The sequence below is a fragment of the Poromitra crassiceps genome (genome assembly GCF_964638095.1).
Source record: "Poromitra crassiceps genome assembly, chromosome: 3".
Taxonomy (NCBI): Eukaryota; Metazoa; Chordata; class Actinopteri; order Beryciformes; family Melamphaidae; genus Poromitra; species Poromitra crassiceps.
Window position 1 is genome coordinate 28,773,139 of NC_139625.1, and position 15,750 is coordinate 28,788,888.

General features: G+C 41.6%; 1 protein-coding gene across 1 annotated transcript; it reads left to right on the forward strand.

Moving 5' to 3' along the window:
* Window positions 1–211: 211 nt before the first annotated feature.
* Window positions 212–13,596, forward strand: tpp1 (tripeptidyl peptidase I). The gene is made up of 13 exons (XM_083634072.1): window positions 212–283; window positions 719–793; window positions 2,348–2,487; window positions 3,551–3,701; window positions 4,133–4,254; window positions 4,369–4,553; window positions 4,711–4,909; window positions 6,129–6,317; window positions 6,794–6,866; window positions 7,982–8,102; window positions 8,609–8,770; window positions 9,197–9,322; window positions 10,670–13,596. Exons 1-13 carry the CDS (start codon window positions 273–275, stop codon window positions 10,808–10,810), a joined length of 1,695 nt encoding a protein of 564 aa, XP_083490198.1. The 5' UTR covers window positions 212–272; the 3' UTR covers window positions 10,811–13,596.
* The last annotated feature ends 2,154 nt before the right edge of the window (window positions 13,597–15,750 follow it).

Here is a 15,750-nt window from a genome sequence, read left to right on the forward strand (position 1 = left end):
CACAGCGTTACAATGTTACAATACGTTTACGGGTATGTAAATTGGTGTTTTCCACTCATTTCTGATTCAATATCAAGTGACCTGGCTGGCTTCTTCATGGCAGTAGGAAGTGAGAGTTTTGTATCAGAAAATGTGGATTATTTTAAGCGAGTCACCCCCGTTGAGTCACCGGGCTGCTGATCACATGACAAGCGATCACGTGACTCTTGCCTTGATAATCGCCTGCCTACTGGACAAAACAGACGAGTTTCGGGAAATGTAATGGCAACACGATGAAGACTCTGTGAGTGTTTTGGCTTTTTAAGAAGAGAAAAGTTGTTTCTTTTCGATTTGTTTAGCAAATCAGATATAGTTAGACAGGCATATTAACATTGTGATCAACCAACATTATGTCGCACAACTCCTGTTTTGTGCTTTTATGAACTAGATATCTGACTACGGCAATTTACTATGTGCCGGTTAACTAGAAGCGCTCACATAAAATAGCCATGTGTCTTTCGTTTACAACTTGTATGGACTGATAGCTAGCCTTTTTTGCCCCAATTTGTGTGCTGAGGACTGAATTTGATTTGACCTACTTAGCAATAAGACTTCCTTTTGTTATGGCGAGAGATTAAACGCTTCCTGTTTTTAAGTCTCGACGGGGCGTTATTTCGAATCGCACATAGGATTGTACGAACGAACCCCTGTAATTATGTTTTGTTTCTTGTCCTGCCAGGCTGACCTTCACCATCCTACTCTTATGCAGCACACTGGTCTGGAGTGGATACCTCGAAGATGATCAAGATGTCTTGTGAGTAAACCGCCGTAGAATTAATTAAAAAGCCCTTCCTACAGTAGCCTATCACTTCACCATATTTGTGTCTCTTTTATCTAAACATTTGATAACATCATGAAGGTCAAGCCTTATAGACGCAGTCTTTACAGCACCAGTCTACATATCAAAGGTGAAATCTCTAATAGAAATTAGGGTAACGCTTTAGAATACAGCCCGCAAATAACCATGTAACTACAGGGTAACAAGACTGTACTTGTAGTGTAACTACAAGACTGTACTTATAGTATAACTACAGGGTAACGAGACTGTACTTATAGTGTAACTACAGGGTAACGAGACTGTACTTATAGTGTAACTACGTGGTACCTGAAGTGAATTTAGCCTGTAACTACAGGCTAAACCGGAGTTGGAGGTCTTTTAAAAGACAAAGTTTGACGAGAATCACGAGTTGCCTGGAAGCAGAGTCCAGGTGCATGCGCAGTTGCGCACTGGCATCATTTCATCTTATACATTCTGCAATGCATTTTAGACAGACCCCGAACACGTGACAGCAAAGATAGTCAGTAAGATGGCAGATGTGACCCATTGCTCAAAAACAACCTTTCAAAACAAATGCCCAAAAGGGTACAATCGGTGGAAACTTTTAACATGCACTAGCCCAGAACCTCAATTTATTTTGCCCAGCGGAATCACCAAATAATGCCAGTGTGCATGCATGTTAAATGTTTCCACCGATTGAGCAATGTGTCACACGTTCAGGGGTTGTATAAAATGCATTGCAGAATGTACTGTATGTAGAAGAGGAAGAACAACCGCACACTTTTTGGCGCAACTAGGCTTCCGATATAATAACGTTGCCCCATGCGACCCTACCTGTAACTTCAAAGTGCAGAAATAAGGTGAGTTTAATGCCCGACACAGATTACCTAACGAAAAATGAATGGTCGGTGTGAGGGCTCTTACTATAGTGAATTCTTGAGACGAACATAGAAAGAGCCTGAGGGCTAAATAGAAATATACTTCAGTGTGTCTTGGAAACTGTCCATCTCCTATGATCTTGTTCTCCTTTGATTGTTGCCACCAACTATAATGTTTCATGCAGAATGTACAAGTGGAGTAACCTTGTAAATCTTGCAAAATAAAATGATGCAATGATGAAGGAGCTGATATTTCAGCACAGGTGTAACCAAGTCTTTCCTTGCGGAACAAAGCAAGTTTTATTTTGATTGAGTTGTCTGGTGTAAAAAATCTCATAACTTTTAATCTAAGTCATTTACACAAACACAATGTGTGTTTTGTCATGGCTTTGCTGGCTTGAAAAGGTTTCTAAAGTCACGTCCAAGTCAAGTCCCAAGTCAGCAGAACCCATGTCAAGTCTAAAGTATCCTCTTCATGCATCAAGTCAATTCTCAACTAATTCAAATTGTGTGTAGTCGTGTGACTCTGGTCCCCACCTGTGTACTATGTAGTAACTGAAACAGTTAGTTGCAGATAGAGGATGGTTTCCAAGTCACAGGTTCTGTTGAATAAGCATCCTAACTCAATGTGTTTGTTGTGATGTGTTGTCAGGGTGCCACAGGACTGGGCTGGTGTGGGTCGGGTCAGGCCGTCAGAGCAGCTGGAGCTGACCTTTGCCCTGAAGCAGCAGAATGTGGACCTGCTGGAGGAAAGGCTCAGACTGGTGTCAGACCCTGACTCAGTACAATATGGTAGGGCTCTGTGTAGTCACTGTTTGCTCTCCCAAAGCCTACCTACAAATCTGCATATTGTTGCTAAGGAATGATGGCCAGATTCTCAATTAACATAATTCAATAAATACATTCGTCAAACAAAGTATAATCAAGAAGTTTTATTTTATTGTATTTTGTATTGTCCCATAATGTGCTAATGAAATGTTCCAGTGTGCGTGATGTCAATCAGGTGCACTGAAACCATGCACTGAAACCAACCATGTGTTAAACACCACGTGTTTGTTTTACAGCCTCATTATCACAGTAGGGACAAAGAAATACATCAACGGGGAAATAAATGGTCTATAGATAATGTTTCTCCTTGCTTTGCTCAATTATTTTTGAATTTCATTTCATCTTTTTATTTATATTTATTTTTGCAGTCATTCCATTTCTTTATCATTCATTTCTAAGTAGGGTAGATTCTGTCCCCCACATATCACAAGGAACATGGGCTTTACTACAGGGTTCGTACAAAGCCTTGAAAGTTTGGAAAATGCTTGATTTTATGCATCATGTTTTCATACAAGGTTAGGAATACAGTATGCTTGAATTTGAATCTACTCATTGAAAAGTACTTGATTTTCAACATTTAATCTGGTGTTTCATTCTACACAATCACTCATGTAAACCAGAAATCATTATACCTGAAATGAGACAATCCCGTTGTCATATTTATTGTCTCCTGGCGTCTCACACAAGACACAGAGCAGACAGTGGAGTGGCCGGAGCTGGATTGACTGACATGGGCTCTGAAATGAAAAGGGGAATTTTTACATTCAGCTCCACTCCGTGTCATGAGGGCGACCATCTGCTCTCAGTGCTAAAAAAAAAGAAGCTGTATGAACCCTGTTACTACTGATTGATTTTGACGGTTTGGAAGTGGTTACAGACTGATGATGGTTACAGACTGATGACACAAACAACTTCTCTCAACTTTGACCTTTTTCTACACAACAAAACAGAAGTGTCTTTCTATATATTCTATATTCAGTCTCCCCTATAGTTTAGTATTGAGAAACGCCTCGTTTGTCCCCAACAGGTAAGCACTGGAGCTTGGCGGAGGTCTCTGCCCTCGTGCGTCCATCTGAGCTGACCCAGAAGGTGGTTGGTCACTGGCTGCAGAGTCACGGGGTTACAGACTGCCTGACTGTTCACACTCAGGACTTCCTACAGTGCACCATGACCACAGAGTGAGCTCCTCTTTTAAGCCATGTTATTCTGCTTACTTGACAATAATGACTGTTAGATTCGCACTTGACACAAGCTGTTTTTCTGCCGAAGTTACTCATCGTGCAAATCATGGAAAGTCACACCGTTGTCTTGTGGGGCAGTTCCTCTTTTTGTGGCTGCTGAAATCAAATTGACTTTGAGCTGGAGACTGACTGCTAAGTGAAATTCAGAGCCACAACAATGGCACTGCAACACAAAAATTACGTAACTCTTTCCCCTCCTCCCTATAACACTGTTTTACTGGCTGGAAATCGGGTATCTGTTTTGCATATTAGCTAATGAGTTTCTTAATTAAACAAATGCACTTGGAACTGCATATGTTTTGTATGTCCATGATCTGTTAATTGATTTGTTGGCATTTAGGCTATGATTACGTTGATCTGTTTTTAAGGGTGGCAGAGATGCTGCTTCCTGGCAGCAAGTTCCACCGTTACGTCAGAGACGGCCATTCTCTTGTGAGGTCATCGTCTCCGTATTCTGTTCATGATGACGTTCACCAGCACCTTGATTTTGGTGAGCATCTGACTGTGTTTGCTCAACATACATGGGTTAGGATCAGTTATTATTGTAAGTGCCAAGATTGGATGGTAAGGACTGGATGGGTTACCGGTTTTCCTCGTCCCACAGTTGGAGGGGTTCACCGCTTCCCTCCCAAGGGACAGGACCTCGGCAAATCCTCAGCCAATAAGAAGCATACGGAGCCTATGCCGTGGCTGCACCTTGGTGTGACTCCTGCCGTCTTGAGGACCCGCTACAACCTGACAGCAGATGATGTGGGATCAGCTCAGAACAACAGCCAGGCTGTAGCTCAGGTATGGATCTCTCACCATAATATATCAATGTATCATTTAAATGGAATCAGGAGTGGCTATTGGCATCATATTTTGACTCAGAGTCTACAAGTTCACTATAACTATCACTATAATAAAGTGTACTCTGTCTCACTTAAATCAACTTCTCCCCGGTTAGTTCTTGGAGCAGTACTACCACCCTGCAGACCTGGCTGAGTTCATGACCCTGTTCGGCAGGAGCTTCCGGCATCGGTCAATGGTGGAGCGAGTTGTTGGCACCCAGGGAGGAGGCAAAGCTGGTGTGGAGGCCAGTCTGGATGTCGAGTACATCATGAGCACAGGGGCAAACATCTCCACATGGGTCTTCACTAACCCAGGTCAGTAGCAGTGGCAGCTGGTAACTAAAAAAATGTGTTTATACTAGGGGTGTGTATCTTCTCTTTCCCTTTCAGACGATCAACCTTATTCCTAGCTGCCATGATGCCTTATGTGAAATATGGGCGCTTCTTCCGGTGTAATCTTCTTTGCCAAACATCTGGCCGATAAATATCCCAACTTTTTCAAAGAGCAACAGGTTAGCGGATGTAATAGATAACATAATTACATTCCCTCAAATAAGTTGTCAAACGAGTGTTATTTCTTTGTGACAGGCAAAAAAATGTCACCGTCAGAGTTTGACGAGGAAGCCGCAGACCCTCTGCCAACATAACGTTAACAACCAGCTGCTATATTGTGGAAGATCAGTCACATTCTAGACCGGACCTTGCACCCATAATGTTTTTACACCGGGGCATTAAAAAATAAGGTGGATACACATCTCGATAAATGGTCTGCAATACTATATAAAAACCATACAGTTGTAACGGTTTGATACAGAACGATATAGCACTAATTCGATACGATTCGATTAATCTCAGATACAATTCAGTTTAATTCAATGTATTATGATGTGAAATGCATTTCCTATTAGACTGGCTTAATGAGGGGCGGCTGTAGCTCAGGAGGTAATGCAGGTCATCTACTAATCACTTTGGATAAAAGAGGTCAGTTGTTGGATCCCCGCCTCTTCCAGTCTGCATGTCGCAAGTGTCCTTGGGCAAGATACCGAACCCCAAATTGCTCCCGACCCTGCGTGATAGGTTGCCATCATCGGTGTATGAATGTGTGTGTGAATGTACCTACTGATTGTAAAGCGCTTTGGATAAAAGCACTACTGGAGATAAATGCAGGCCATTTGCCATTTTAATGCAGCTCATTGGTTGTTGTAATTTAATTAGAATAGCCTTTTATTTTGCCTAACAATATTAATGCTGACGTGGTGAAATACTATGACTTAGGGCTGCAACGATTAATCGTTTAGTCGATCGACAGAAAATTAATCGACAACTATTTTGGTACGATTAATCGTTTTGAGTAACTTTTTTTAAGAAAAAAGTCAAACTTATCTGATTCCAGCGTCTTATTTTTTTAATTAAAAAAAAAATATTATATAAAATCCCCCATCTCTTCTAAAAAATAAGGGAGGCTCATCCTCCCTTGCATACATTAATAACCTCCACTGATTAAACTGAAGTAACGCTCTCCCTTTTCCTCCAGGTCGTCATGAGTCCCAAGAGCCTTTCCTCCAGTGGATGGTTCTGCTCAGCAACATGTCTGACCTTCCCTGGGTCCACACCATCAGCTACGGGGATGACGAGGACAGCCTGTCTGTTGCCTACATGATGCGCATCAGCACTGAGTTCATGAAGGCTGGTGTCAGGGGCATCTCCTTGCTCTTTGCTTCTGGTTAGTAATGGTTGTTGTTTCTTGTTGTTGAATCAGACTAAATCTTTGATTCATATATCTGGGGCTGTTAAATTCCTATTTACAATGGCTCCAGGCAGAAATGGCAATACTTGAATAAAAGGGTAAACTCTTAGCTGTAATTTGGGGATGGCAGATGAGAATTGGAGCTGATGCTATGGTTGTAATAAGAGTCGGCTTTGGTCTCTTTGGCAACATAATCCAAGTTACTTTGGAGTTGCTGTGTTCTTAATGCCAGATTATTCTATCAGCTGAAACATGTGTCCATCACCATGTTTTCCACCCATAATGGCAGGGTGGCCTAGGACAAACTATGTTGACAAGTTACCTTTTGTGGTGTAGCATTTTCCATGATGTACACTAATACTTTAAATACAGCCAGTGGAAAATAGAGTATGCTGATGACCTGGTACATTTGGCCCCCTCCCCCTCTCTCTCTAACCTCGTTTGGTGTTCAGGTGACAGTGGTGCTGGCTGCAGACATTTGACTCAAGCAGAAAACTCCTTCAGGCCCAGTTTCCCTGCCTCCAGGTAAAACATTCACTGCACTGCTGAGGGGAATGTGTTTCTGGACTGTTATAGCACTGGAGTGGGCTGGACTTCTCAAGGCAATTCTCTCTCATGTCTTAAATTTCAAAATGTATGTGTTGCAAAGGTGAAAATGGAAAAATGAACAAAATTTAGCCTGTGGTGTGTTTTGCAAATGTTTTTTTTAATCCAATTCAATCAATACCACCAAGCCCGAGTGTGGTCTATCAGCCCACCCAGATGACCTCTCTAACAGGGTTCTATGCCCCCATAATGTTCTGCTGTATCTCCGTTTCTCTTTCAAACAGCGTCACATAATGTCCCATAAAGAAGTTGGGGGGTCGAGCGGTTAAAACGCTCTCCTACCCGTCTCCGACGTCCGATCGCAGATCCAAAGATATAATAATCTCTCTACGGAAGCCAGTAGTATAGGTGGGGGTGTTAAATGATATTACTGTGTGAAACAACCGTTTAAAAGCAGTCTTTCCACAGCCTGTGGCGAATTTACAGCAGGGTGTGTTTAATCTTACTATCATGGTGCACCGCTTGCACGCGGCGGGCAAACAACATTGCAGTCACCACGGATACGGCGGCACAGTGATCAAATCCAGTGCACCTCGGTAGCAGAACATGTCATGAAATACTCAAACTCCCAATGTTGCTGTCGTTCTCCTCTCCTAAATTCGGCACAGGCTGTGGAAAGACTGCTTTTAAACCATTGTTTCACGCAGGAATATCATTTTAACCACCGGCCGCCCTATACTACTGGCTTCCGTAGGGAGACTATTATATTTTCGGATCTGTGATCGGACGTCGAGTTGGGTAGGAGAGCGTTTTAACTGCTCGACCCCCCAATTTCGTTATTTGGACCTTAGAATGTCTGGAAAATGTAAAAAAAAAAAAAAAAAAAAAATCCTGGTCTCAAAAGGTTTAGAAAATGCCTGAAAAAGTGTTTGAGTTCTGAGACATGTCTTCCTGTTTTTGTTTTCCTTTTTAACACCGCTGCAGAGCTAATTTCATTTGATATGTGATTTATTGTTGTGAAGAATAATCTCCAGCTATAGAGGGATATGCATACATGATAGAAACCTGTCCTGTGCTCCTCTTCTTCCTCCCAGCCCTTATGTGACTACAGTAGGAGGAACCTCATTCAAGAACCCATTTAAGGTGACCTATGAAGTCACAGATTACATCAGTGGTGGAGGTTTCAGCAACGTCTTCAAGATGCCGGACTACCAGGTAACATCTGCTTAGACCTGCTTATCAACTCTTGTGACGTCTGTCAGACGTAGAGGCACTGCATTATCTTGTCACAAGGTTCCCAAACCTAAGCATGCATTCAAAATGACCTGAAGGGTTTGATTTACTTAAGAACAGAATTTGTCCTTTACATTGATTGGATCTTGGACATTTGAGTGGATCTGAACAGCTTTCATAGGTTCACTGTATGCAGAATAGATTGCTGACCCTGCTCTCCACTCTAACCCTCATGCCAGTCCACATTAGAGTTGATATACCAAGAGGATAGTACTATTCAATTAGGAATGTTAAGTGTTTTATGTTTGAGCTGTTATATGTTTGATCTGTTCTGTCTGAAATAAAATAAAGATCAAGTTCTTCTGTTGAATGGAGACTGCATTTTTGATGGTGGTTATTACTTTTGCCAGACTTCTCACAGGACGTGGCAGATGCAGACAAATTGTAATTAATGATGTGTATGCGTACGTATGCATGTGTTCCCATAGGCCAGTGCGGTGGACAGCTATCTGAAGGCCGAGGCAGCAGGCCTGCCTCCGCAGACTTACTTCAACACCAGTGGGAGAGCCTATCCAGACATGGCTGCCCTATCTGATAACTACTGGGTGGTCACCAACAGGGCACCCATCCCCTGGGTCTCGGGGACCTCGGTAAATTACATCGTACTTGATTATACTTGAGATTTGACAGTGTTTTTACAATTCAACACCAGTCATAACAAAGTGCCTTACAAATAAAAACCAAGGATAAAAAGCAATGTAAGCAGAAGATGTTGCATAGAAACAATGGCAATTAACCAGGCAATTAATACAAGATCATCATTACATCCAAGCAAGTCTATACACCTGAGTCTTAAGTCATTTAAAAGATGATGTTGATTTTGGCCAGTCTCTGTTCCTCAGGCAGTTTGTTCCAAAGTCTAGGAGCCCTAGACCTCGGATCAGTCATTGGGGTTCTGCCAGAGGAGGAAGAAGTCTGATGTATTGTAGCTTGGACAGGACTTTGTGTGAGCAGAATCTGAATGCTCACTCTGTTGTGCTTCATCGTGCCTCTTGTCTTCTGATCCGCTCCTCCAGGCGTCGACCCCCGTGGTCGGAGGCATGCTGGCTCTCATCAACGATCAGCGGCTGCTGAAAGGCCTGCCCACTCTGGGCTTCCTCAACCCTCGCCTCTACAAGCTCAAGGGACAGGCCCTATTCGATGTAAGTCAACTAATTACACTTGATAGGAGGCCAGGGGCCAGTTAATAAACAAACAATATACATTTTTCTGTAGCGGATTGTAGGTTTTTGGGGTGTCAGCCGGAGTTTAGTCTGACAATTTTGTGCACACAGGATAGTTAGTTAGGTTGCGTTAAGTTAGTTAAGTTAAATTAATTAGGTTAAGTTAGTTAAGTACATAGAAGTGCCTGGGCACCAAGCAGACGGCGGTATTTGACAATTTAGCTGGAGCTCAGTCAAACTTTATTTCACGTTAGTTTTCATTGTGAATTAGAAAATGGTTGGAGGGCCACTCTGCACCCTATCGCGGGCCGCATCTGGCCCCCGGGCCGCAAGTTGAGTATCACTGCTCTACTGTTTACTCTACTGGAGCGACCAGCCTGAACACCCAAGGCTGGCTCTGTCCGTTTCTTCTTTTGAATTGTTTCTTAAAACTCACCTTGATTGTTTTCCTGACATTGCCTGCGAATTAAATGGTGTTACCACTGCTGAAAGTAGGTGTTTTAATCCGCCTGGCGATAAAAAAAAGTATGCATTTACAGTTTGTTAAACATTTTGTTGTGTGTTTTCCTGTCAATTGCTTATAGAACTAAGTGGCAGTATTAACCAGTCTAAGTTTATTCTGACAAGATCTCATAGCACTAGATAGATACACATGCTGAGATTTTTTTGAGTGTCATGAACTGAAACATTTGACTCTCCGTCTAGCATTAATTGCCTGCAGTGACAGCATTGTGTCCGGTGGAATAATGGTTTATGTCTGTGCATCAGCAAATGACGTGATGCGCACATTAGGCGCATTAGGGGCTGTGTCCACAGGATGCTCTTTTTTTTTTCAGGCTTTGGACTCCATCTCCAGATGCTTCCAAGGCACACACACACATGGATCTCTTATTTGTTGCTGTAGAAAAAGTAACATTGACGAGCGGTGCACTTCTCCAAAAATTTTACTTTTTCTGCTAGAGGCACCCAGACTGCTCTGCCCAAAAACACTAGCCGCCGCGAGCGCTAAACGCCAGGTGTGGTGCTGTGAAGAGGAGCACTCCTAGAGTGTCCTTACCATCGAGAATGAATTGCAGAAAGGCACTGGCATCATAAAAAAACGCTTCTTGTGGACACGGCCATTTAGAGATTGATAAAAAAAAATGTGGTGGCCGTGGCGCTCAGCGGTCCCGCAAAAAAATATATTGTTCATATTGTATTATTATTGTATTATTATATTGTTTTTAGTTATATTGTTACAAGCAGAAACAAGGAACTCTCTAGGACTGCTACACATGTACTTACAGTCATGCACTGTTTCCTACATGCTGTGCCTCGTTCTCCCAGGTGACTGAAGGCTGCCACCTGGGCTGCCTGGATGAGAAGGTTCAGGGGAAGGGTTTCTGTGCTGCACTGTCATGGGACCCTGTTACAGGCTGGGGAACACCCAACTACCCCGCTCTGTTGGCTGCTCTGCTGGAGAAGTGAACACCTCCCACCCATACAGCAGGAGTGCTCCTGAGCGCTCCACCAGGCTAGCTTCTGTCTGTGTACATTCATTTCTCAGACATCCAGGTAATAGAAGTTTTAAAAATAATTTATTTTTAAAAACACTGGACTAAAAAAACAATATAAATCAAGACGTTTCGGTGTTCCAAACACCATCAGTTGTACAGGCTAGCGTCTGCCCTGCAGGGAGGTAGTGCAGACACACCCAGAATCCTGACCAGGTGCTTTATGCCAAAGGCAAGACAATGAAGCAAGGGGAAAAAGATGCCTACACACTAGATTTATGCTTCTTTGTTTTGCTCGCATATGCCAAAATCTAGTTGAGGAAACTTCTATCCATTGAAGTTCAATGAAGGATAGGTGTGATTACGGTATATAGTAGTTGCATCCAATTCACATGTCTGAAATGGCTATAAATTAGTGTATTTTTGGTTTGTTTGTTGTTGTTTTTGCCACATCGCTTAAACCTTTTGATTCATGATTCATGTCGTTAACACAGCAGTGGGAAATGTGGATAAATGGGATACAATGCATTTCCCCTTTTTCCTCTTCATAAATGAACACACAAATTACTGCTAAAGTAAGTATACATACCACCGCCACTTAGATCTACACAATCCACACACATTTGCATAAATCTTATAGAACAAGAAAATATATTCAACATTATTTTGTGCAAAATCTTGGATGCAATCATTTTTCAAATGGTAAAGGAATTTTAGCATGTGATTTTACTCAGGTTGGGTTTGTAAATATAGATATAGATTGCCAAAATAAAACTTTTCTTTGATTATTCCATCATCTTTGGCCACACTAAACCAATCTGCAGGGAAGAGGCACGTACGATTATTCAACGATGAAACGGTAACAATGTGTCGTGTCAATTCTGAAGACCTTACGCTTGTCTTGTAATGTGGACATTGTGCAATGTGGAGGCATGTTCACATAAAATATTTTTGTGAAGATATGAGGGGGACGGGGGGGCTGGTTAAACTTCACTTAAAATTGGTTTTTACTCGCTGTAATTACACACTGTATTCAGGTTCTGCTGCAACTGCAAACAAATCCAATGCAAAGGTTCAGCAATTCTATGCACCAGCATCGTTGCACTTGTTTTTACTTTTTAAACCTGTAAATAGTCTTCCTCAAAGAAATGTATGAAAGAATGCCTGTGCTGTGTTGATTGTGAACATTTAATAAAGCCAAGTTTTTACTTGGAAATGTCATTGATTCTTGAGGATTATCCATAGGAAAATAGGATTTACGAGACAGCACAGTGCTTGTAGAGATGCCAATATTACAAATGCAGTGATTTCAGCTCTTGCTGTAAATCACTGTCCTTGAACCTTATTGAGACTGCATAGAGCTCTGCAGAACAAACATGTTTGAGCGATACACTGTTACAGGAAACGAGTTTCATTGAGATACTGTACTGAGATTTCATAATATGAAAATGACACCTACTTCTAGAAAAAAAGAACTGCAGAAATAAATGGTAGAAAACATTGTAGTTATTGTACTAGCAAAGGCCTGTATGTAAAAACTACCGTAATTTCCACACTATAACCCGCACCGGAGTATAAGCCGCAGCAGCAAAATTGCCTGTTTGTTACATATATAAGCCGCACTGGACTATAAGCCGCAGGTGTTTTAATGTTTTTTTTTTTTTTTTTTTTTTTTTGTGTTTTAATGTTTAATTACCATATGTAAGGGTTCATGCACAGAGGGGATTGTCGGGAAAGAGATGGCTGTTTGAGGAAGCTCCCATTTATTAACATTTCAACAAAACAACATAACACAACACCACCTGTGTTTTTTTTTACAGTGCACACAGTGTCCGCGGTGTGGTGAAAAGAGGGCAAGAGAGGAAATTAAAACAGAAGTGGATTTATAGTTAGAAAGAGTGCTAAAAAAGAGAGATTTTCTTTTTTTTTTTTTTTTTTTTTGAAAAAATCCATAGATAAGCCGCACCGTTATATAAGCCGCAGGGCCAAAAAACGGGGGAAAAGCCGCGGCTTATAGTCCGAAATTTACGGTAGTAATGTTTGAGGCAGGGGCGTTTCTACGGGTGGGCCCGGGTAGGCACAGGCCCACCCACTTCTTGCCCTGGCACACCCAAAAAACAAACAAACAAACAAAAAATTGAATTGGTTGTTTTCTAGAGGCAAACTTGCTGCTGCCTTGCTAGCTAATGGTTTTGTAGCTTAAAAACGCAGGGCACATCTCCAGAGTCTAATGCATGACGACTTCATGACATCTAGGAATTTTGCGCGCTTCCCGCGCAAAATTTCGTCATGCAATTGCCCCACCAATTTTATCCAGGCCCACCCATAATTGAATTTCTGCCTACGCCCCTGGTTTGAGGAAGCCTTCATCTGTCTGTGCTGTACAATAACGGTAGTGTGCAGTGAATAATGGTACAGCTTCTTTCTAAACAGATGGCATTTTTAGAATAAAACCCTTACTCTCAATGCAAATTGATGTTTCCTCTCATCTGCTGTAAACTCATCTCTTCAGGCAGCTGTATTCACAATGTACCAGCTATTAGATGTGTTGTCTCCAAATTGCTGCATCTAAATTATTAGACCTACCACAATTATGTGAAGAATGAATGAACCACAATTTATGACTGGGTTCCTTCCTACGCAGTATGGAATTAGTAAATTCCAGGTCTGGATAAGCAGGGACGGCCCTACACCGGGGCAAGGGGGGGCTATAGCCCCCTCACAAATTGCAAAAAAAAAAAAAAAAAAAAGGCAGAAAAACCTCTCCACCATGTTGACGTTTTCAGACCATGGGGAACAATGTTAAAGTGATGAACATCATAGCGCTTCCCATACGCAGTGCAGCCCCCTCCCCCTCCGCTGCGAGTGGAGCAGCTGGACTGTGTATGCACTATTAGCCTATTGGAAATCCCTGAATATAAATGCTAGAACAGTCTGGTAAGTTCAGAAAATCACATCACTTTACTCTAATGCAGCCTTTAAAACCAGGAAAAAACACTTTTCAAAATCTAAGATGATACTGTATCTAGTCTCATATCACAATATCAATATAAAATTGATATATTGCCCAGCCCTATCCTCTAGTTGTCAGAAAATTAAGAGCTGCCACGTTCAGTCATACTTCATATTGGGATTCAACTAAAACGAGCATGCTTTGATGACTAGTTAGGTTTAGGCAGGAGGAGTGATGATTGGTTAGGTTAATATCAGAGTATGAAAAAGTCCACAATGGAAATAAGCCGATTGATTGATTGATTGATTGATTGATTGACTGACTGACTTTATTCATTAATATAGAGACAATAAAAGATCCAAGGGATAGCATGTAAAAGTGTAAACACTTAATTCCAACATATGGTCCCTGATGTGTTATTGTGTTCTCAACCTCAATGATTTCTTTTTTTATGTATCTATGTATTCCTGCTGGGCAGTTGTATACATATATTTTTTTTTATCAATTATCAAATAAATTCAAACCTGGTTATTAACTTTACACATTTGTTTATTTAAAAATAAAATATACTAAAATGCTTGAGGGGGCTTAACTGGGGCTTGGCAGATTCATGAGGGGGCCATAGGCCCCCGTTGCCCCGGTGTAGCGCCGTCCCTGGAAAGGAATATATACATTTTATTTTACCATTACTGTTGAACCAGAACCCCATTTGACAGGACTGCCCCTTTTTCTTTTGTCCTGATCACTTTGAAGGCACCATAGACCAGTGGTTCTCAAATGGGGGTCTGGGGACCCCCAGGGGTTCCACGGGGTCCCCAACCAAAAGGGGGGTGATTTATTTTTGCTATAATTCCATTCATAAGTAACACAATGACTATTTTGGTCATGGCTTTTACACACTTTCTGTAATAAAACATCTAAAAGCATCAATCTTATCATATGGGGGACCATGGGACAAAATCCTATCAAATGGGGGTCCGTGGACTAATCTTTGTCAGTTATGGGGTCCCTCATGTGAAAAATGAGAACCACAATTTGAGAACCACTGCCATAGACCATAAAGTCAGCCAGGATCCCACTAACTGTACTTCTTGACAAGACACACAGCCTACGCTGCCTCTGATTGGCTTGCCCTGAGATGACCATAACCGTAACCAATCCTAGCGCAAGTCTTTACTGTTTATTATCTGATAAAACAAAACCCAGAAGAACCCAGATTTGTTTACAATAACAAAAATATAACATTGAATGTATTGGGTGTCAATAAACTCAGGCATATTTTTGCTGGCATTGTGCTTTTTTGTAGACTATATTTTATTTCATATACTGTATATATATAAACTACATGTCTCTCAGGGTAGCTAGCTTTGCTGTAGTTTCAGCTTCCCAAGCTATGCTTTCAAAGTAGCTTCCCCAATGCTGGTTATCACCACAGGATGAAGTAGGATTCACAACACGACACGCTTGGATATTGCTTCGATGTCAAAATACAAAATACGTGCCTGCTACAAAAAATGGGTGCAGGTTGGCAGGTCTGAAATTCCAAAACACTGTAAATTCAAAACCTTTTCCAGGTCTGGAAAACTTTTTCAAATTCCATAACTTTTCCAGGAATTTCATGACCATGGGAACCCCGTAAAACACATGTTGCATTATAAACTTATTTTGTCTAAATTCTGAATTTTATTTAGAAAAATTAATACCGGTAGTCAGAATAGACAGTCTGGAAACAAATATTTTCCATAATCTTTTCCTGTTTCCATACTTTTCCAGACCCGGAAAATACTAAAACCACGCCATGCCATGCTAAAAAAATTCCATACTTTTACATACTTGCGTAGGAACCCTGCTCTCATAATCCCGTGCTCACATCTCTGTGGAGGTCAGAGATTTTCAGTCTTGTCTGGGTCTGCTTTCAAAATTCTGCCTGAGGCTTGAACCCACAAGCTCAAATCTTCCAT

What these genes read in the sequence shown, in the direction of transcription:
- tpp1 (XM_083634072.1), top strand. An exon ending in GAAGATGATCAAGATGTCTT is followed by an intron (nt 794 to 2,347) that starts GTGAGTAAACCG and finishes ATGTGTTGTCAG; the next exon opens with GGTGCCACAGGACTGGGCTG. An exon ending in CCTGGGTCTCGGGGACCTCG is followed by an intron (nt 8,771 to 9,196) that starts GTAAATTACATC and finishes CCGCTCCTCCAG; the next exon opens with GCGTCGACCCCCGTGGTCGG.